The sequence below is a fragment of the Neovison vison genome, chromosome 6, assembly GCF_020171115.1.
Source record: "Neovison vison isolate M4711 chromosome 6, ASM_NN_V1, whole genome shotgun sequence".
In the NCBI taxonomy this organism is placed as follows: Eukaryota; Metazoa; Chordata; class Mammalia; order Carnivora; family Mustelidae; genus Neogale; species Neogale vison.
Window position 1 is genome coordinate 133,229,992 of NC_058096.1, and position 22,596 is coordinate 133,252,587.

At 39.8% G+C, this 22,596-nt stretch overlaps 1 protein-coding gene across 1 annotated transcript in view; it reads right to left on the reverse strand.

Moving 5' to 3' along the window:
- LOC122910132 (collagen alpha-4(VI) chain-like) overlaps nt 1-22,596 on the reverse strand; it is a 113,058-nt gene that overhangs the window by 36,009 nt on the left and 54,453 nt on the right. Inside the window, exons 17-25 of the mRNA XM_044254832.1 lie at nt 21,195-21,257; nt 20,788-20,853; nt 14,369-14,422; nt 14,215-14,250; nt 7,511-7,573; nt 5,662-5,724; nt 4,541-4,603; nt 3,927-3,989; nt 1,676-1,726 (exon numbers count right to left, since the gene is read on the reverse strand). Coding sequence (XP_044110767.1) covers nt 1,676-1,726; nt 3,927-3,989; nt 4,541-4,603; nt 5,662-5,724; nt 7,511-7,573; nt 14,215-14,250; nt 14,369-14,422; nt 20,788-20,853; nt 21,195-21,257 — 522 coding nt within the window. The remainder of the gene's footprint in view (nt 1-1,675; nt 1,727-3,926; nt 3,990-4,540; nt 4,604-5,661; nt 5,725-7,510; nt 7,574-14,214; nt 14,251-14,368; nt 14,423-20,787; nt 20,854-21,194; nt 21,258-22,596) is intronic.

Sequence of the window (22,596 nt, forward strand, 5' to 3'; positions counted from 1 at the left end):
CAAAAAGGGAATAGAATCCAGCCCAAGAGAGATGCGATCAGTCTTAGATGAGGGCACGAACTCTTATCTATAGCAGTAGGAGGGAAGACAGGATACAGAGGCAAGTCAGTTGGCCTATGTCATGGCAGATGTAGGTAGATGTTCTCTGTTCATTTCTCCTATTTATTTCATGAAACAAGAAACACAACTGTCTGCTGAAATTTGGAAGGGAAAGCAGGTCTTGGAAGTCTGAGGGAAGGGGAGAAGTTATGAAACAGTCAATTCAGAGAGGAGAGTGAATAGACGAGGGGAAGTTAGCCAGCCAGCCAAGCAGCAATGAGGACTGTTTAAAACGAAGCCATTAAGTCTTGCCAGGAAAAACCCACGAAATGTGGACTGAATCCCTGTGTTCCACAGTGTTAACCACACCACATAAGGAGAAGCTACCCTTGGATTTAGTGCAGAGCTGGTATGTGGCTTAAAACATGGGCATTTGAATTCTACCTAGAATTCCCCAGCTATGCAAAGTCCCCACTAGAGACGAAAGACAGAATGTGCCAGGATGGGGCTCCAATGGCATAGCTTCTACACACAGATCTGTCTCAAACCATGTGTGACTGTGATGTGTGGCCAGCTGTGTGACCATCAGCACATTACATCACTTCTTTGAATCTCAATTTTCTTATCTGTGAATCAAAAGGGCCGAACTAGATGATCACCGAGGTCTCCATTTTTCATTATTGCACAGATATTTACTAAAAGTTTACTATGCTTTGGGAATTTATGCCCATTAATTATTTTCAGGGCATTTTTCTGGTAAATAAAATAGCAGCGGTGCCATCAAGGGAAATAAGAGAATTGCAGAGAAGCCAGCCCAGGGTTAAGTAGCTGGGCATCACTAAACATCCCAGTGATTTCTTATGTTGTGAAGCAATAAATGGTAACTCACAGACCAAAGCACCAGAATAACTGTAACTATTGACATTTGATGAGTTGAAAGCTTCGTGTGAGTTCCATTCTTCAAAACCTCTCTCAGTAACCCTTCAACTACAACATGCTAAAATACCATCTTCTTTGGGAGTAGAAATATTCAAACATATTTACTGAGTCCCTACTCTGTGCCAGGCTCATTCCAGCAATACAAAACTGAATAAGATGCAGTCTACTGTCAAGTTCACAAACTTGTCAAATACGTAGGGATAAATTTACTACCTCAATGGAAAGGGACTATTGTAGAAATATGACTAACACACCTTAGGAACACAGAGCATAGGACAACCAAATCTGTCCATGGAAATCCAAGAAGGGTTCCACAAAGAGAAGTTGATATTTGAGTTGGTCTGAGAAAATGAGGAAAAATTGTCAAAAGAAGGGAGATGGGTAGGGACATCTCAAATAAAGGCAAGAGTGTTTGCTGAGGCGAGGAGTTGGGGAGGTTCCTGGCTCAGGTGGGACCGTGTGGCACAGGTGGAAGATGAGAAAAGGAGTTTGATTTTTTAAAAAAAGGCAGTGACAAAAAAAATCAGCTTTTTTTTTTTTTTTTTTTTTTAAGGAGGGGACTCTGGCAGCTACAACATGTCATAAACAGCATTCAGAAACCATGTCTGGCATACCACTTGGATGGTGAGTCTTATTCTATCTAGTAAAATAAAAACTATAGTCCTTCATTTGGAATACTTCATAACTTAAGCCTCACCTTTTTTCCTTTTCTTCCTGGATGTCCATATCCATCTGGACCTAAAAGACCCTAAGAAAATGACACAAGATGAACAGTAGAGTTATCCATACCAGTGCTTGGTTAATTATGTTATCTGAACCCTTGGATTAATCAGGAGAGGAAGGAAGTGGTCAAAGCAGACAGGCTGGTAGAGGCTTATCTTATCTCATAGGATAAACTCTAAGCTACCTTTACAGGATAAGGAGAGGATAAGGGCTTAAAATTTTTAAAGAGCAAGGTATAGGAATTTGAGGGGTTTTTTGTTCTGTTTTGTTTTGGTTTGGTTTTTAACTCGTTCATCAAGATTCTATACCTCACCAAGATGATACCATAGTTGCAAGGAGCCATATCACCATTAAAAATTCCCCTTGGACTTTTCTTGCAGGACAGAGTAACAATGGCAGAAACTCTAGAACTTGGTAAATCTCTAGAGATAAAGACAGACCTTAGGAAAAAAGATTGGGATAGAGGAAATGAAGTTGAGTGAATCAGTGCATAGAACGTAAACCAAGACAGACCTGAATTTTCATTCCATTTCCCAATTGGTTGTATGAGGGGCATTATGCAAGTTAGTCAACCTAAATTTCAACTTCCTCACCCATTAAATGGGGTAAAACACCATGTACACAGCATGGTTGCTGGGAAGATTGAGTGAGATTATGCATGGAAAGCACTTCGCAGGATGCCAGCTCAGAGAGAGCAGTCATTACTCTGCTGCTGATGGTGCAGCAGTGATGATGCTTGCAGAGGAGCAGTAATGAGGGCGGAGGTAGAGGCAATGGTAGTGGTGGTGGAGGTGATGGTGGAGGCGGTAATGGCAGAGGTGGTGGTAGTGGTGGTGATGGTGATTTTGGTCACAGTGATGGTGGTGTTGGTGGAGACAGTGACAGTCAAGGTGGAGGTGATGGTGAGCTAGCAATTATGACTATGTTGGTGATACTACTGGGATCTTAGCATCTGTACACGGTGTGCTTCCTATATTAAGGAGTGAATTCAGAACCTTTAGGTGCTTTTTTGCTCAAGGGATAAGAACTGCACCTAAACCAAGTAGTCAACTGCAAAGGACAATTTTAAATTTTAAGCCACAAAGATCATTCTTATGGCCTAAGGAGGAAAGTTTGAAATGTTAGAAAAAGGAAAAGAGTAAGATAAAAAAGATTGCCAAAGATGAATTATTGGGAGACCAAAAGAATGCAAATGAGGTTCATTTGCGGTTTTCCCATCTTCTTGCCATTGAAGGACACACAGAGCTTCAGGCATTTACAACTCCAGAGATCCAAACTGTCTATTTTGGAGATATCTGCCTCTGACTATCCTGAAATGACACCTTCCAGAAAGGCACTGCTCCCCAGCTTTGTCTGTCCCAGGGAGAGATCAGTAGGAACAAACTCTGCATTATTTTAAATCAGGATATTTTCACAAAGTTAACAGTGTTAACGTCATCGTCCGGATTGAGTGTAGATGCAGAACACTACTTGTCTCAGATTCCGGTCGACGGTATCCCTGTTCTTTCCCTTTCCACATTTAAATTTCTCAGCCTGCTTTTTTTCTCCACCTCTGGCTAACCAATGCAATTTCAGTACTGAGTGCAAAACAACAGCAGGTTTTGCCCATTGCTCATAAAAGGAATTTCAGAAACAAATCGAAGCTGCAGGGAAGACAACATTTTTCCATATCATAAAGCTCTTTCCCATAAAATGGTGACTTGAAAATAGCCATAAAATAATTAACTTGTTCTCATGTTTAGAAGGATGACTAAGGAAGGTCTAAATGCATAGCCCTGTCTCTGGTAGTTTTACCTCTAACGATCCTTGGTCTCCAAGGGTTATTTCTGTGCTCTGGGCAATTGAGCCCACGTACTTAAAAATTTGCATTCTGATTGCCTGTCTTATTTGTTTCCCTGGAAAAAAGGTTTCATAAAACATGTCTGTATTCCAGAAAGTTTCACATGCTTGTAAAAGAGCTTTGTCAAACAGAAGACACTCACTGGCACGTCCCTCTTCAACAGCATGGGAGAAGAAGGCAAAATAAATCCCGAGATGACTGTAGGTTCTTTATTTGTAGGAAGAGTTTGAGAATCTTTGACTCTTTAGATTCACAACAGTTCTGGGGATCAGATCATATTTGTGTCCCAAATATTTATCAAGAATATGAGAATTTAGTGGGAAACGAGAACAAATAAGAAACAAGAAAGTGAACCAAGAGTCCAAAACAGAAAAAGCAGACTTACAGGTTGTCCTCTTAGTCCTTGTGGACCCCGGGGGCCTGTGGCTCCTACATCACCAACTTCCCCCTTTTGCAATAAAAAGTAAACATGAAGTTAACTTTCTCCTGTGAGTTCATGCAATCTTATGTCATTCTCCTTAGAGATTCTACAGTCACACTTTTCAGGTCCTATTGGCATCACCGTTTGGTCCAAGGTAAGTCTCTTCCTCTAGACTTTGTTACATACAGATAATAACAAATAGAGTAGAGATTTTGGCACTAAAAATTAGCAAAACCAGGTATGAAGCACCAGGAACAGAATTTTTTATTATTCTGATTTTTTGAGGTGTAAATGTGAGAATCTGTATTTGTACTGAATCCATATATGTATCTTTTTATTGATATGTCTTTGCCTCCTGATATAGGTGGCCAACTATCCATCCATCTTTCTATATGTCAGTCTATATGTCTTTTCTTCCCTGTATCCATCCGTCCATCTATAAGGTAATGGCCAGTCAATACCACCAACAACTATATCAGAAACTCCTGCTGGAAACGATCATGTAAGGAGAGATTTGCGTAAGGAAACCCAAGTTGCAATTAAAAAAAAAAAAAAAAGATGTGTTTTTTGACATTTACCTTCATTCCTGTTGGTCCAGCTTTTCCTTTGGAACCAATTGGCCCGGGAGGCCCAGGAATTCCCTGCAATAAGATCAGGACTAAAATCACCTCAAGGCACAATGTTAACTGTCTGACTCTCTTGCTGTTATTGAAATAGTCTGGAACTGGTCCTATATCACAAATCACCTTTAATGTTTTATACAATTAATTGTATCCTTCAACAGACAAAATGCTTCCTATGCGCATTTAATCTCTGGGTGGCAGGGTGGGGTGGAGGGAGGCATTCTGGGCAAGAGGTCACGTCTCCCAAGTACTGAGCACTGAAGCAATGATCTGGATGCTAGAGGGGAAAATACCATTTGATTAGGAGATCCAGAAGACAAACACCTGGACTTTCACCCACTCCAAACCGAAAATATTATCAAATGAAAATGAAAACAATACAATGGGTTTACAGGACTAGACTCTTCCTGCTCGAGAGAGAGTCAGAACAGACCTAGAACATAGGCCATCCTGGAGATGTGAGTTTGAAATCTCTAGATCAAGATACTTCTGCCTAACTTAGATCACGCTGCTCAGTGTTGAAGCCCAGATGCTCCCGTCATGAGAAGGACTCCTCATCACCTGCCTCAATGAGGTCTGACCCTTCTATGAACCACTGGGATCCTGGGTTAGGAGTAGAAGGGACACCAGAGGGAACCAAGCTGGGAGCCACTTCAGCCACTTCCTATCCTGATGACAAATCATTCTCAATCCCTTTGAGCCTCAGTCACCTCATCTATAAGACTGGGATGGCAATGCTTCCTTTTATGTTTATAAGCAGTAAATTAGTCTTTGATGCCCCTTTTACGGTTTTATTTTTTGTCACGCTATAGGTAAGGCACTATGAGCTTGCGTTAAACACCCTTGGGGCTCCGACCCAATCTCGTTTATCACTATATTCCCACAATACCTAGAGAAGGGGGTACACCCAGTGATCAAATTAGCTATTTCTAGAAACCCCTGATACCCACAAATCCCAGGGCAAAGAGCGTAGCTTTACGTTATTCCTCGGGAACTCTCGGGTATCTGAATGCCGTGGCCACTGTTAACATTGTTAATGAGCAGCTCTGCTGCACCTTTTAGCGCTTCCAACTTACCTCAGCACCGGGTAAGCCTCTTTGTCCAGAAATTCCTGGTATTCCTTGTCTTCCTCTCAGTCCCTAGTCCCAAAATGAAATTAAAGTTCAACCAATGTTTATGGAGCTATTTATTTCCCATGTAATCCCAAAGTCACCTTAGTCAACAATGAGAGCACAAATCAGGATACTTGATTTGTGGGCCCTGACCCATCATTAGTGTGTTTATCACACTCCACTCAGCAGCATCTGCAAGGGAGCCCCCAGGCTCTTTCTACCAGAAACACCGGATGTGAGCCCTTTCCTTCTGTACCTATAATAACCACCTCCGCAGCTGAGTCCAATGAGCCCTAAAATTTCAGAACACTGCTTTTATATTTTAATATGCCCAACTAATTTTAAATCCTAAAAGGGGAAAGAGAGGAGCTGCTAATACACTGATCTCCTTTGAAAATTCAACCTTTGCTTTATATATCCAAGGGCTGAGAACTGGAGAACGTATTTTGATTTTATCAAGAACCAATAGTACAGCTGCTTGTTCACAATAGTACAATAGCCTAATCTCACTGGGCACGTTGCTGGGGAGGTACTCATTTTCTCCCTGACCTATTTAACTTTACTGATTTCAACACTCATTTTTTTCCAGCTTTTCTGAGAAATGCTTTCCTGTTAGAAGCATGGATCGTGGCTTCTATACCTTCTATATTCCTGCATGAGGCATTGTAATCACCCATTTAAATAGAGCATCATACTCACATCCCAGTGGGTGGTGAAATTAAGGAGAGGTTTTTATTGATTATCTTGCTCATGGTTCATAACACAGCCCTTGCTCCCCTTGCACTCAGCAGTATGACAAAGTGAATACAAAAGAGAAAACCACAACGCCACAGTGGCAGGGGGTCCAAATTTGAATTAAGCCAGCGATCAAAAGAAAGGCAAAAATCCATCTCTCGGTTGTTTCTCCCTATGTTCAGACACTATTTTCTATCATAAAATAAATACAATCTCTAATAACACTTTGATCACCCTTTTCATTCTTTCATATCTTTGTCAAGTCAAAAAACAACAGAAACCTTTCAAAATGATCGCGTGACGCTCATAGACTTTTTAAAGTTATGGAGAATGATTCAATGTGTTAGTAAGAGTTGTTGTTTTAAAGTTCTTCCATTTAATACTTGGAAACAATTTGGCCTTTAAAAAAAAAAGAGGTAGGACATGTTCCAGAAGGATTTACAGAATGACAGATTTGGGTTATACTTTGAAGATTCCAAAAGAACTGGTTGGAAGTTCAAATTTCCAGTTATCACTGAATAGTTACAACACCCCACTTGAGGATAAGTCCCTTCCTTGCCTTAATGTTCTGAACATCCCACGCCTATTAGCAAATTGCCCTATGTATAACAGATACTCAATAAACGCTTTACTGATTTTTCATGTCAAATTTGAATACTTTGAAGACACAGTTTCAGAGGCAGTAATTAAGAGCATAGATTTTATAACTAGCCTGCCTGAGTCTGAACCCCATCTTTATCATTCAGTAGTTGTGTGAGCTTGGCCAATTTACCTAACTTCTCCATTCCCCCCTCCATTTATCTCTGTAAAATAAGGATAATAACCTTCCGTTAAAGGTTAAATGTGTTAATACAAGTGCTTAGGGCCATATTTAAGACATAATAAGAACTTAGTAAATATTAGTTATTGGAGTTTAACTTGCCCAGGAGAGAGACTCTACAATTTGCTATGGAAGGCCCTGGAAAAGAGATATCCAAGGCCATTCCGATATATGTTAAGTCCTTATCCAAGAATCTGTTTTGTTTGATAATTTCAAACAAATATCCTTTAGCACTAAAAACAAGTTGACTGATACAACCTGTGAGCCTGGGTATCCAAGCTCTCCTTGGTAACCCCGTTCACCAGGTTCTCCATGCACACCCTGTCAAAATAAGCAAAACTTAGTGAGTTCACCAGGCACTAATAATGTTTCTTTTGAAGGCAGCCTTTCCTGCAAGATGTCACTTGAAAGCCACAAGAGAAAAGAAAGGAAAAAAAAAAAAAAAAAGGCTTTGATTGTCTGTGCTCCGTTCTCTTGGGATTGGAGAGGATATGGGAAGAAGGGCCTCCACTTATGTTGGAAAACCAGATTCTACTGTCTTTCCCAGTCTTTGCATGTCTCCTTCCAATATCTTGGCTGGTGATAAAAGCAAAAATATTTTGTTTAAATAACCCAAGCCCCCACTTAACAACAGGTTCGTAAAAAGCCCATTCATTCCTTTTAAGTGATATGGGCTAAATGCTCGCTGGTGTTAGGGACCCTTAGCCCTTGTGAAGAAACTCAGAAGGTTGAACACAGCAACAGGTGTGACATTCTGGGGCAAGGCACATAAAACACATAGAGAAATGGCAGAAAACTAGCTTTTTTTTTTTAAAGATTTTATTTAATTTGAGAGAGAGAGAGAGAAGGAGCAGGGGGAGGGGCAGAAGCGGAGGGAGAAGCAGACTTCCTGCTGAGGAGGGAACCTACATGGGGCTGGATCTCAGGACTCTGGGATTCTGAGCTGAACCAAAGGCAGATGCTCAACTGACTGAGCCACCCAGGTTGCCCCCAGAAAACTGGCTTTAAAACCCTACAGATTCAGGGCGCCTGGGTGGCTCAGTCCTGGGATAAAATCAGCATCAGTCTCTGCTCAGCAGAGAGCCTGTTTCTCCCTTTGCCACTCACCCCTCTTGTGCTCTCTCTCTTGTCTCTCTCTCTTTTAAATAACAAATAAATAAAATCTTAAAAAAAAAAAATACCCAACTTTTGTAGCAACATGGACGGGACTGGAAGAGATTATGCTGAGTGAAATAAGTCAAGGAGAGAGAGTCAATTATCATATGGTTTCACTTATTTGTGGAGCATAACAAATAGCATGGAGGACAAGGGGCGTTAGAGAGGAGTAGGGAATTTGGGTAAATTGGAAGGGGAGGTGAACCATGAGAGACTATGGACTCTGAAAAACAGTCTGAAGGGTTTGAAGTGGGGGGGGTGGGAGGTTGGGGTACCAGGTGGTGGGTATTATAGAGGGCACGGCTTGCATGGAGCACTGGGTGTGGTGAAAAAATAATGAATACTGTTTTTCTGAAAATAAATAAATTGGAAAAAAAATTAAAAAAAAAAAAAAAACCACCCTACAGGTTCTTACAACATTAAGCTGGCTCTCTAGGCAAAAGGTGAGATGTTAACATGATTCATCTAATAACTGATTTTAATTTCACCCTCAAATTAATATTTTCACTTCTACAGAGAAGATACCTTTTGTAAGATTGAGGATAATACCCATTTTGTGAATTATTCTGTCTTCTTTTTCATGTTGTTCAGGTGTCGGGAAGGTTACTATTTATTTATGGATTTGCAAAGAGAAAAAAAACCTTGAACTCAGAATTAATCACTACATGGATCAATTCCTCATGCTTCTGAAGTTTTTAAAACTATTCAGGTAAATGGGAAGCACTTCTCTTAATTATTACTGCTGTATTATTCTGGTCTTTAGCAGTTGATTTCTAGATTAATAAACATAATTTTATTATTTTTTATAAACATTTTATTTATTTATTTGCCAGACAAATATCACAAGTGGGGGGGGAGCAGGCTCCCTGCCGAGCAGGGAGCCCGACTGGGGGCTCGATCCCAGGACCCTGTGATCATGACCTGAGTCAAAGGCAGAGGCTTTAGCCACTGAGCCACCCAGGTGCCCCAACTTTTTTATTTTTTAATTTAAATTCAATTAACCAATATATAGTACATCATTATTTTCAGATGTAAAGTTAAAAAAAAAAATCATCAGTTGCCTATAACACCCAGTGTTCATCACATCACGTGCCCTCCTTAATGCCAATCATCCAATTACCTCGTCCCCCCACCCACCTCCCCTCTAGCAACCCTTGTTTTGTATGTTTTAAAGGCACGTAGCTAGAAATTTTGAGATAGGTTGTGAAATGTTTGCCTATCACGTTACTGACATCGACAGTGCAACATTCGGAAAACAATTTGGCTCTATGCCGCAAAGTTCAGACTCTTTTATTGTACCTCCATGTCTATACATTTATATTAAGGAAATCATTTCAGCAAAGCAAAAGCAGGAACAAAACAAAAACCCTATAATACAGTTTTTCTTTACATCACTGACTATGATATCTAACATAATAGAAATTACCTAAATGCTCAACATAAGAATTGTTTAGCAAATCATTGTTCTTCTACAGAGTATGCTATAATATATTAAACTGATAATAGGAAGATTTGGAAACAGAAAAGCAGACTATAAAATAGTATACCCATGATAATAACTCTTTATTATCTATCTAGTACAGGAAACACACAAACATGAAAATAAATTGCTGGAGGATAGTGGGTTAATGGACATATAAAAAACAAATTATATTCTTAATTTTATCATAATTAACAAGTTCAAGTTTTTCCTTATTGCCAAAATAACCTCTGCATTGATTTGTTTGCCATAATACAATGTTTTCTATTAAAAATATTATTTAGAATTCCAGTTTATTATGTATCTTATAGATGCCAGCATCTCTAATTTTATAGACCGTAATGAACCATCTTTTTCCATATCCAAGGGATGCTGTGATTTGGAATTCAGCACCTCTGTACACTGTACTCATCCAATAGTACTTGCCCATCTTTAGCAAGCTGCAGCCTCAAAACATAAATGCATCTATATGACCAGTGTTCCAACACTGGGTTAACTAGCAAACTACTGACGTGTTGAATAACTCCACTTCACTTTGGAGTCTGCAAATAGTTGGGATTTTATCTCTTATTTTTAAAAAATTTTAAAAAGCAAAGGAAAAAGAACAAAGACAGGGATTCATCAAGATTACAATGTGCTAAATGGAGAGGCTTTCTATGAAAGGGAGCAGTTTGCACACATTTTTCTCTGCTCCCCAAATGAGAGGTTGCTGTTTTACAATTTGTCCCTATAAGACAACAGTACAGAGGCCCGGAGAAAAATGGATCTGAATTAGAGCAGGAAGAAAGAGGGCCCAGGAAGAAGGAAATCCAAGAGAAATAAATCCCACATGTTTAAATATATTGGGAAGTTCTCAGTTTTCTCAAAGAGCTTTAAAATTAACTGGTAATCGGCACGTAGAACACAAAGCAAATAAGAAGAGAGGCTGGCTCAAGGAAAACAGGTTACATAGCTGCAAATAATATTTGCCCAGCCATATGAGCAATCAGCTGGCTTGACCAAAAGTGGAGAAGTTAAGCATATGGCAAGGATGAGATGGAGACAAGTGTATGGAGAAGGAAACACACAGTTTAAGAACAATGTTTCTCCCCCATAATCAGAAATCGAGAGAAAAATATCCCAAATTGAAAACCAAGAAACAGCAAAATAAGTATGTTGTTTAGAAAAACAGCAATAGAAAACCATAAGAGACTCTTAATCTCAGGAAACAAACTGAGGGCTGCTGGAGGGGAGGGGTGGGAGCGATGGTGTCGCTGGGAGATGGACATTGGGGAGGGTATGTGCTACGGTGAGTGCTGTGAATTGTGTGAGATTGATGATTCATAGACCTGTACCCCTGGAACAAATAATACATTATATGTTAATAAAAAAATATACAGTGGAAAAAAGACAGTCTCTTCAATAAATGGTGCTGGGAAAACTGGGCAGCTATATGTAGAAGAATGAAACTCGACCATTCTCTTACACCATACACAAAGATAAACTCAAAATGGATAAAAGACCTCAATGTGAGCCAGGAATCCATCAGAATCCTAGAGAACATAGGCAGTAAACTCTTCGATATCAGCCACAGCAACTTCTTTCAAGATATGTCTCCAAAGGCAAAGGAAACAAAAGCAAAAATAAACTTTTGGGACTTGATCAAAATCAAAAGCTTCTGCTTTCCAGCAAAGGAAACAGTCAAGAAAACAAAGAGGCAACCCACGGAATGGGAGAAGATATTTGCAAATGACAGAACAGACAAAAGGTTGATATCCAGGATCTATAAAGAACTCCTCAAACTCAACACACACAAAACAGACAATCATATCAAAAAATGGGCAGAAGATATGAACAGACACTTCTCCAATGAAGACATACAAATGGCTATCAGACACATGAAAAAATGTTCATCATCACTAGTCATCAGGAAGATTCAAATTAAAACCACATTGAGATACCACCTTACACCAGTTAGAATGGCCAAAATTAGAAAGACAGGAAACAACATGTGTTGAAGGGGATGTGGAGAAAGGGGAACCCTCTTACACTGTTGGTGGGAATGCAAGTTGGTGCAGCCACTTTGGAGAACCTCAAGAAATTAAAAATAGAACTTCACTATGACCCTGCAATTGCACTGCTGGGTATTTACCCCAAAGATACAGATGTAGTGAAAAGAAGGGCCATCTGTACCCCAAGGTTTATAGCAGCAATGGCCATGGTCACCAAACTGTGGAAAGAACCAAGACGCCCTTCAACGGACGAATGGATAAGGAAGATGTGGTCCATATACACTATGGAGTATTATGCCTCCATCAGAAAGGACGAATACCTAACTTTTGTAGCAACATGGACGGGACTGGAAGAGATTATGCTGAGTGAAATAAGTCAAGCAGAGAGAGTCAATTATCATATGGTTTCACTTATTTGTGGAGCATAACAAATAGCATGGAGGACATGGGGAGATAGAAGGGAGTTGGGGGAAATTGGAAGGGGAGGTGAACCATGAGAGACTATGGACTCTGAAAAACAATCTGAGGGTTTTGAAGGGGCAGGGGGTGGGAGGTCGGGGTACCAGGTGGTGGGTATTATAAAGGGCACGGATTGCATGGAGCGCTGGGTGTGGTGCAAAAATAATGAATACTGTTATGCTGAAAATAAAAAATAAAATAAATAGATAAAATAAATTAAAACAAAATAAAAAAGAAAAGAAAAACAGCAATAATATCAGAAGAACTGCCCACAGAGATGAAATTGAGTGTTTCCAAAGAGCTGGAAAGAAGAGACAGGAAGATATCTTTCACTATTAAGCTTACGAATGCAGTTTGACTTTCAGTATATGCACAGGCTTCACTCTTATTCAAATTAAATTTAAAAAAGAGTAACACAGGAGATGAGGTGACATAGGAAAACAAAAATAACCATGACCCAACTGAGCAGAGAATCCACAGTGAACAGAGCAGACATTTAGATAAACTACACGTAGCATCACAAAAGACTTAAATAATTCAAGAGTAAGAAATTCCTTCTATTGCCTAGAGCCAGTTAATTTCCTCAAAACTTAGCCTATTTCTTTCTGCCTTTTGGGGGTAAAAACAATAGGATAAAATGATAGTTCAAGACATTTATTTTACAAGTATCAAAACCAAATTAATAGTACAAGAGAATATCGATTTAAGAATTTATTTCAGGGCACCTGGATTGTTCAGTTAGGTGTCTGCCTCTGGTCATGATCTCAGGATCCTGGAATCAAACCCCACATCAGGCTCTCTGCTCAACCGGGAGCCCGCTTCTCCCTCTCCCACTGTGCTTGCTTGCTCGCTCACTCTCTCTCTCCCTTCCTCTCTCAAATATATGTCTTTTTTTAAAAAGAATTGATTTCAAATCCTCAACATTTTGTGAGAAATAATATTTTACTTGGTGTTGACAGAACTTGTTTGACTTTGAATTTCTCAATATCCATGCTTTTTTAACCTGTTTGATCTGAAGACTAGCAGTTCCATCTTCTTTTATATCTAGGAGGTCAGAAGTCACTACCCAACACACACACACACACACACACACACACACACACAGGGACTCAGAGTTGACATAAATCCATCTGTGACTTTTCCTCCATCTCTAGATCATGAGAATGCTGAAAACAAACAAACAAACAAACAAACAAAAAAAAAAACACAACCAACAACAGCCAAGCATGACTGTGTTAGAGAGAAGACTATATAATAAATTTATTTTGTAAAAGAATTTCTAAGAGCATCCTGATCTTCAGATTTGAATCCTGTTTCTACTGATTATTACCCATGGGCCCTCTGACAAGTTTTGCTAAATCTATATCTTTTCTCTTATCTGTAAAGTGTAACCAACGGTGCTCCTAACTCCTGGGGCCTTAGAAGGGTTACTTAAAGTGTTAGAAATAAAGGCATAGCACAGTGTGACTGATGCTAAGTAATTACTTAGTAAAATACAATTCCCCCAAAGAGATAGCCTCTATCCCACCCACAAATCCCCGTTGAATAAATGCTAAAAACTCAATCTTTTTTCATTGTTTAGGGACTATGAGATCCCCTAGAGTACCCACAGGAAGTTCCACTTCTTTAAATGAAAAAAATCATGATTTCAGAGGTAAGACCATTCACTAAGTTATTAGCTTCCTTTCAACCCAAATAAAATATTATACCAAGTAGGAGGGGAAGCAGAGAACCATATTAACTTATTCTTCTTCATGGAAAAGGTCTTAATGAAAACTTCTCAGTGATCCTCCTGCAACCTCAGACAGCCCAACAAGAACTATTTGAAGTAGGTACATCTGTGGAGTGAGAAGAAAGTCTTTCCAGAAAGCACTGACCTTCAGTCCTGGCACACCTTGTCTTCCTCTTGACCCCTAAGAGTAGAAGGGAAGCAGAGACCTTAGAAAAGGAAACAAGCCAATTTTCAGTCGAGCCGACCTCTCTCCTCCACAAAAAACAGCTGAAATAAGACCCATGAGTGGTTGTACTAACCTGAGGGCCAACATTTCCAGGCTCCCCCTGAGGTCCTTCAAAACCAGAACGTCCCTGAAAAGGAAGAAGTAAAGGGAATATAAAAGTTTAGAGGTCTACACTCTTCTGCATTTATTCTTCAGACATGAGCTCTCCAATACAGAGGCCACTAGTCACAGGTGGCTATCAATTTTAAATTCATTAGAATTAAATTAAAAGTGTAGTTTCTCAGTTATACTATACACATTTCAAGGGTCCAGTAACTCCAAGTGGCTAGTGGCTACCATATTAGCACAGATATAGGATATTGGAGCTCAGAAAGTTCTGTTGGTCAGTAATTTTCTAGAAGCAAATGCATTAATTCTGGTGTTTTAAAATAGCCATGTTGTAGGCACCTTTCCCCAGAGATTGTTCATGTGACAACTTTTCAGTGTTCATCATGCTGGGACAGTAGTCAGAGATATTCCTGAATAACCTGTGCTTAATATTTGAAAAACACCGGTACTTCCCTTCCTACCCATCATATAAGGTGCAGAGTGGCAGACAGAAACAGAAGGCAGAAGAGCGAGTCTCTGCAAGTGTGGAGTGACTAATATGAACTGAAGATGACAGAGGGAGAGGTTACACATGGTCAGGATGAGGAAATGCTCTCGTGCTCTCATTTCCTCAAGGTCAGAAGTGAGAAGATGAGTGATGTCCAGAGAAAATGAGTCCATCTTTCAGGAGAAATGGAAACCACCTTGGATTCCAAGTAGGGATATTTTCAGATACGCAGTAAGTCACATGCCAACTCAGTAAGAACACATAAATAGGAAAAGAATGTGAAATACAGAAATAAAAACATTTGTGCAAAGCTGTTCTTCCAACTGTTATTTATAATATATTAAATTCTGAAACAATATAAATATCCCACAGTATGAGGGAAATGCTGATAAAATTACGATAAGAAACACTTTTTGAAATAGTATGCAATTATTAAAAATTATGTTTTCTCGGAAGCTTAAGAAGGAGAAAAAATGTGTCATAACATTCTTTTCAAGTATGTTAAATTTTCTGAAAGAATAATTTATCCTGAATATGGAGAAAAACAAAATGATGTTTCCTCATTTCTTTATACTAGACTAGAACACATTAAAATGAGCCCATGGGATCCTTATCTGACCTTCTCAGGGAGAGTATATTTGCCATCAACAAGTTAGGAAAGTTCTGTAAACTGAAGTTTTTCTTGGCTACTGGAACTATTAAATTTTTCTCTACATTTTACTTTTCTGTATTCCCAAATATCTGTAGTGTTAATTGTTTTTTAAGATTTATGTATTTATTTGAGAGAGAGGAATGAGGAGCAGAAGGAGAGAGAGTATCCTGAAGCAGACTCCCCGCTGAGCATGGAGCCCCACACAGGGCTGGATCCCAGGACCCCGAGATCATGACCTGCCCTGAAATCAAGAGTTGGACGCTTAACTAACTGAGCCATCCAGATGCCCTGGTAGTGTTACTTTTATAATGGGAATTATTTTTAATATGGTAGCTGAATGAGAAAGGAGTCTTCAGACAAGGCACTCTCATGATTGGTCTAGATTATTAAAAAGATTTTTTTCTTAAAATGCTTATCATTTTCTCATTTCAATAGTAGACAGTTTTTTGCAGCATAGCAAAGGAATCATCTGGGCAGATGTTGGAATCACTGGGTGAAAGACTGTCGGGAAACAAGTTTACAGTCTCAGAGTATCATCGCCAGATTACTTAATCATTACAAGGAAGGAAAAACTATGTTTACAATGGATAAGTCTGGTGAACCTCATCTTCAACAGGTGACCAAATTAATGCACCAGTAATGAGACAGCCAACATAGTGTCCCTCCTGATGATTGAGAAGGGTACCACCTAGGAACGTCTGGGTGGCTCAGTTAGTTAAGCATCTTCCTTCAGCTCAGGTCATGATCCCAGGATCTTAGGATTGAGTCTCACATTAGACTCATCAGGGAGTCTGTTTCTCCCCCCTCCTGCTGCTCCCCAGCTTGTGCACTTTCTCTCTCTCTCACTCACGCTCTCTCTGGCAAATAAATAAATAAAATCTTAAAAGAAGAAGGAGGAGGAGGAGGAGGAGGAAGAGGAGAAGAAGAAGAAGAAGAAGAAGAAGAAGAAGAAGAAGAAGAAGAAGAAGCACCATCCAAGGGCAAATAATACATTTTATGTTCATTAAAAATAAATAAATAAATAAATGAAAAGAAGAAGGAAACTGCCTTGCTTAATCTGCCAAAAATGCTTAATCTGAGTCTAGTCATGAGGAAACTATCAGACAAATCCTAACTGAAGGATGTTTAGCAAACTAACTGGTCAGAAATGTCAATGTCATGGAAACAAATAACTGGACAACAGCTGTGATTGAAGGATACAACCAAGGCAAGACGATTAAATATTCCACACAGTACTTGATTAGATTTCAGAACAACAATAATAAACACAGGGCCTCATTTGGGCAAGTGCAGAAATCTAAATATGGACTGCATATTAGAAAATAATTTTGTGCCATATTAAATTTTTTGAGTATGATGACTGTATTTTGTTTATATAAAAAAAAGTACTTGTTCTTAAAAGATATTTGCTGGGGGTGCCAGGGTGGCTCACTGGGTTAAGCCTCTGTCTTCGGCTCAGGTCATGGTCTCAGGGTCCTGGGATCGAGTTCCGCATCCGGCTCTCTGCTTGGCAGGGAGCCTGCTTCCCCCTCTCTCTCTGCCTGCCTCTCTGCCTACTTGTGATCTCTGTCTGTCAAATAAATAAAGTCTTAAAAAAAAAAGATACTTGCTGACTATTTGGAAGAGAAATGTTATAAGACCTTCAATTAATCCTTGATTAATTAAGTAATTAATCAAATAGCTCAATATTAATATATCAAATATTACCTATGTATTTGTATAGAGAGACATAAAGCAAATACAGCTAAATGATAAAAATTGGTGTACACTATGCTGTTCTTGCAACTACAACTTTTTCTGTAGATTTAAAATTTTTCAAAATTAAAAGCCAGGGTAAAAAAAAATACAAGTTCATCATAGAATGTTTCAAAACTTCAGAAGGTAAGGTTAAAAAAAAAAAGCTTAATTTCTGGGTGTTTATCTTTCCAGAACAGATATAGCTATATTCTACTAATTTGGACCTTTGGGTGCCTGGGTGGTTCAGTTGGTTGTGCTACTGCCTTCGGCTCAGGTCATGTTCCCAGAGTCCAGGCTCCCAGCCCAGGAGGGAGTCTGCTTCTCTCTGACCTTCTCCTCTCTCATGCTCTCTCTCACTCTCCCAAATAAATAAATAAAATCTTAAAAAAAATTTGGACTCCTGCTGAATATAGAGTTTTGTAATCTGGTCTTTTCACTTAATATTACATCATGAATGTTTTCCTTGTTATGAAATAGTCTTCTAAACTATTTTTCATGGCTTAGTAATATTTTATTGTGTGCCATTGTTTATATAAACAATCCCTTATCACTGGACATTCAAGCAATGTAGTGATTTAAAATCTAATAATCTAATCTCCATCCTTGGAGCTAAATTTTTGTGTTGGTCCATGATTAGCTTCTAGATAAATCTCTAGAACTGGAGAGATTGGATCAAAGGACATACAAACCTTAACCCATGGCAGATGCAGTTGGGGGCTACACAACACTCTTGCCCCTTTCTTACTTGCTGAGAAAATGTTTCATTTAGGACAACACACCCAGCCCCAAGGAACGAATTATGACAAGTCTGAACCAGTCATGGAAATCTCTGTCAGAAACTTGCCTCTGTCAGAAACTTGCTTTCCCTGGTATCTTGGGCAGGCGGGGCACACGGGAGCCAGTCAACGCGCCAAAGGGGACAAAAAGAGAATACTGCTGACCATGACCTGATGAAAGGAAAGCGCCTTTCCTTCTGGCATTTTATGTAATCATGAAGACAAATGCTTGGGCTGGTAAGCCCAGGGACCACATTGAAGATGTAACCGGGGAAGAAAGGGCCTGAGTCCCTGATGACATCCCTGGCTTTTAATGATATCATAGAGCTATGCATCAATCCAGGAATCACCTTTCCCTGGATTATCAAAAACATGTTTATTAGCTAAACACTGTTAGTCAGGTTTTGTCACTTGCATATGAATATATATAAACTTGTATATTTAAATATACAAGCAACAAACAGCAGTCCTAGCTGCTGTGCATTGCCAGACTGCCTTCCAAAAGGCTTGTATTGGTTTTCCTTTTCAGAAGTGAGGAAAAGCATGACGGGTTTTGCATTCCTTCCCCCACACTGGGTGTATAATGAAGTTTCTGTTTCATTTAAAAGACTGCTTCCTTCAGGGGACTGTCTCCATCCAAATTGCAACATAGAATCTGCACTTTGGTTCAACTCAGAACCAAATACAGGTATCCTCCCTCTTTAAAAGTATGTGTTCAGCCACGTCACTTTTATGAAAGATCTACATTAGTACCAGGTTTCACTAACCAAAAGAAATACAAAGAGGATTTTCACTTTTACGAAAAAGAGCAAAAAGTGAAAACAACGTTCAGTATGTATTTTGCACTGAGCCTTTACAGAGGCCCTGCCAAGCCAGGCTTCTTCCCCAGGGACCGCACTCAGCATCATCTCAGCCTGCAGCAACCATAGCTTTGAACTCTGTGAGCAACCATTCATCTCAATTTATTTTGTGCATCCTTTAGCAAGATGTGTCCTAAGGTAACAGGGAAGCCTAAGAGAGGTTATTTGGGGGTCTGGGAACACTTACACATGTCTCCACGGAAATTAATGGTAATTGCTTCTTTGCTTACTCCGTTTCTGTTTATGATTGGTTTCATAGGAACGCTCTGCTTCTGCTTCAGGATAGCCAAGGAAACCTGTACCGAGGAAAGACTGCCCCCTAGAGGTCTATCTTCTAATGGAATTTAATGGACTACCTCAAGAATTTCAGCCTCTGCAGCAGCAGGCTTATATGTAACTGGTGAGAGTGACTTTTATTACCCAAGTCTATTCAGGAAATACTTAGCACCCTTCTTTGAGCTCAGCACGGGAGTAGAAACCACGTGGAACACAAGTGCGGTGTGACGTGGCACCACTTCAGAGGGTCACAATTGTGGTTTGCACACGCAATTCAGGGATCTAATGTTCCAAGTTAGCCCTTAGCTATAAAGTCAGCGATGGAGACCTCTAAAAACTGCAAGCAGGAGGTTCGCCCCATGGCTGGGGCGCTGTGATGCGCAGAGTACTGGAGAGTTTGTCTAGAGACTGGAGTGCTTTTCCAGCTGTAAAACCATGAGCAAATCATGGAAATGAACTCAATTCATACATTTTAATTCCCATGACAACCACTAACTCATGGAAGCTTATAAATGGTTTCTCTAACCTTCCCACCTTGCAGATGAGGAAACCAGGGCCCAGATGGGTTAAGGGGTGCTGGCCTGCTCTTCTCTTAGCTCAATCCCATAACTGATTGAGTATCTAACCACTGGGCTCTCTGATCTCAACTCACCCAAGAGAACCATCTCAATGGAGTTCGTTCAAAATAAATATAATTAATAACAAGATGAGAAATTATTGTAGTAAGGAGTGACAGTTTCCTGGCATAGCTACATAGTACTGATCCTGTTATAAACTGGATTGTACTTGGGACTGGATATATATGAAATGGATATGAATGAGCCACAAAAGGGAAGAGAATCAACATCCTAAAGTTTTGTCAAAGAAGGTAATTTGGAGTCCAAAGCAAATAGAGGGTACTTTCCAGTTATAAACATTTTGCTGTGCAGACGCTGTTTCTGGAAATTTGGAATGATAAGATGTGGGGACTGAGACACTTGGGTTACTTTAGTCATTTTTCAGTCATGCATTTTAATGACTAGGACATAAAACATCTAAATATGTCTTCCAACCAGTTAGCAGTATCTACAAAGTTAACAAGTCTTCTACCTTTGGTAAGGTCTTCTGTCATGACACTTCCAATCTTCCAAACTAGACAAGTATCTTATCTTTAAAAATGGCTAGTATTCAATTCACATCAACACTGGCAGTGGTGAATAGTGAGTCAGCCGTGTAATGGCCTGACCACTTTTAAATCAAGACATCATTATGAAATTGAAGAATTTTTAAACTGAAAAGATCTTGGGCATCACTGAGCCTGATGCTTTCATTTTGGAGATGAAGAAACTAAGGATAAAGGAGATTAAGTAACTTGTGTTACTAGTATTGTGGGAAATGAGATTTTTTTTTCAGGGGAAAAAAAAAGAACCGTAAGATAAGGATGCCAGGACAAGGCTGTTAAGTGGAGATTAGCATTCTGAGCTCCTGTCTCTGTGGCAGTGGAGTGCCACAGTTTTGCTCTCTATACTGATCCAACCAGAACATTCAAGCCTTCTTCACCAGCTAGCATCTTTCCCACATGTTCCAGCAACCCTGAACAAACAGAAACCATCTTACCCTATGTCCACGCCTTCCTTTTTCTCCCTTAGGGCCTTGGATGTAACTCTCTGCTCCAGGATCCCCCTGAGAAAAGAAAAGTTTGCTTACCTCAAATGGACGGGAAAGATAGGAAAAGAAATGAAAGGAAATGTGATTTTTTTAAACGTACCAAAGTAGATATTTTAATTGTCCAGGCCTGCTCAGAAATCCTGAATACTCAATGCAATTAAAGTTGCATTCAGTTCTTTAAGAACCTAAATGTTCTATAAGATGGGGTGTTTTCACAAATCTCTTATTCGTTGCAAGGCTAAGATAGGCTGAACAGATGCCTCATTGATGAATAATTAATTGTTGTCTTTGCGTCTAAGCAAACTATTTGTAAGTCCCTGGATAAAAGCAGCTCTAATCCCTCTCCCAGCACTTACAGGGTCTCCTCTTAACCCAGGCTCTCCGTGCTCTCCAGGAGGTCCAGGGGGTCCTGTCAAGCCCTTAAATCACGGGGGAAAAAAAAAGTGTCACTTTAAAAGATCATCTGTTGCCTAAAGGAAAGAGAACATTAAGAGGGGAAATGAGAATCACATTAAAAGAGCAATATAGTACTTGAACTTTAAAGCATTTGCAGCTAAATAGGTGAGACTGCAATGCAGAAAAGAGCATACTTTTATTGAAGTCTGTTTATATGGCCCTAGGTGTGCATTACCTCGCTGAATCCTTACAACTCAGGAAGTACATAGTGTGGGCGAGGAACCCAAGGCTCAGGGAAGTTGGACCAAGTCCTCCCTTCCCCTGAGTCCCTGATCTTTCCACTTCTCCCTGATATTCCTATGCAGAAACACACATAAGAAGAAGGCTCTCTCTATCACAGACATGGGCAGCACTGACACAGCAAGATCTCACGAAAAAGGGGCAAAAAAAGAGAAAAGTATTTCTAGCGCTCCTACTATAGAAAGAGAACCAGTGAGGTAAAGCAACTTGCCAAAAGACTATGACCTTATAAGCAAATGGTTGCCTCTCTTAAAACCTACTGTTTTGCAAATGACAGTACAGACAAAAGGTTGATATCCAGGATCTATAAAGAACTCCTCAAACTCAACACACACAAAACAGACAATCATATCAAAAAATGGGCAGGGGCGCCTGGGTGGCTCAGTGGGTTAAGCCTCTGCCTTCGGCTGGGGTCGTGGTCTCAGGGTCCTGGGATCGAGTCCCGCATCGGGCTCTCTGCTCAGCAGGGAGCCTGCTTCCTCCTCTCTCTCTCTCTGCCTGCCTCTCTACCTTCTTGTGATCTCTGTCTGTCAAATAAATAAATAAAATCTTTTTAAAAAAATGGGCAGAAGATATGAACAGACACTTCTCCAATGAAGACATACAAATGGCTATCAAACACATGAAAAAATGTTCATCATCACTAGCCATCAGGGAGATTCAGATTAAAACCACATTGAGATACCACCTTATACCAGTCAGAATGGCCAAAATTAACAAGACAGGAAACAACATGTGTTGGAGGGGATGTGGAGAAAGGGGAACCCTCTTACACTGTTGGTGGGAATGCAAGTTGGTGCAGCCACTTTGGAGAACAGTGTGGAGATTCCTCAAGAAATTAAAAATAGAGCTTACCTATGACCCTGCAATTGCACTGCTGGGTATTTACCCCAAAGATACAGATGTAGTGAAAAGAAGGGCCATCTGTACCCCAATGTTTATAGCAGCAATGGCCATGGTCGCCAAACTGTGGAAAGAACCAAGATGCCCTTCAACGGACAAATGGATAAGGAAAATGTGGTCCATAGATACTATGGAGTATTATACCTCCATCAGAAAGGA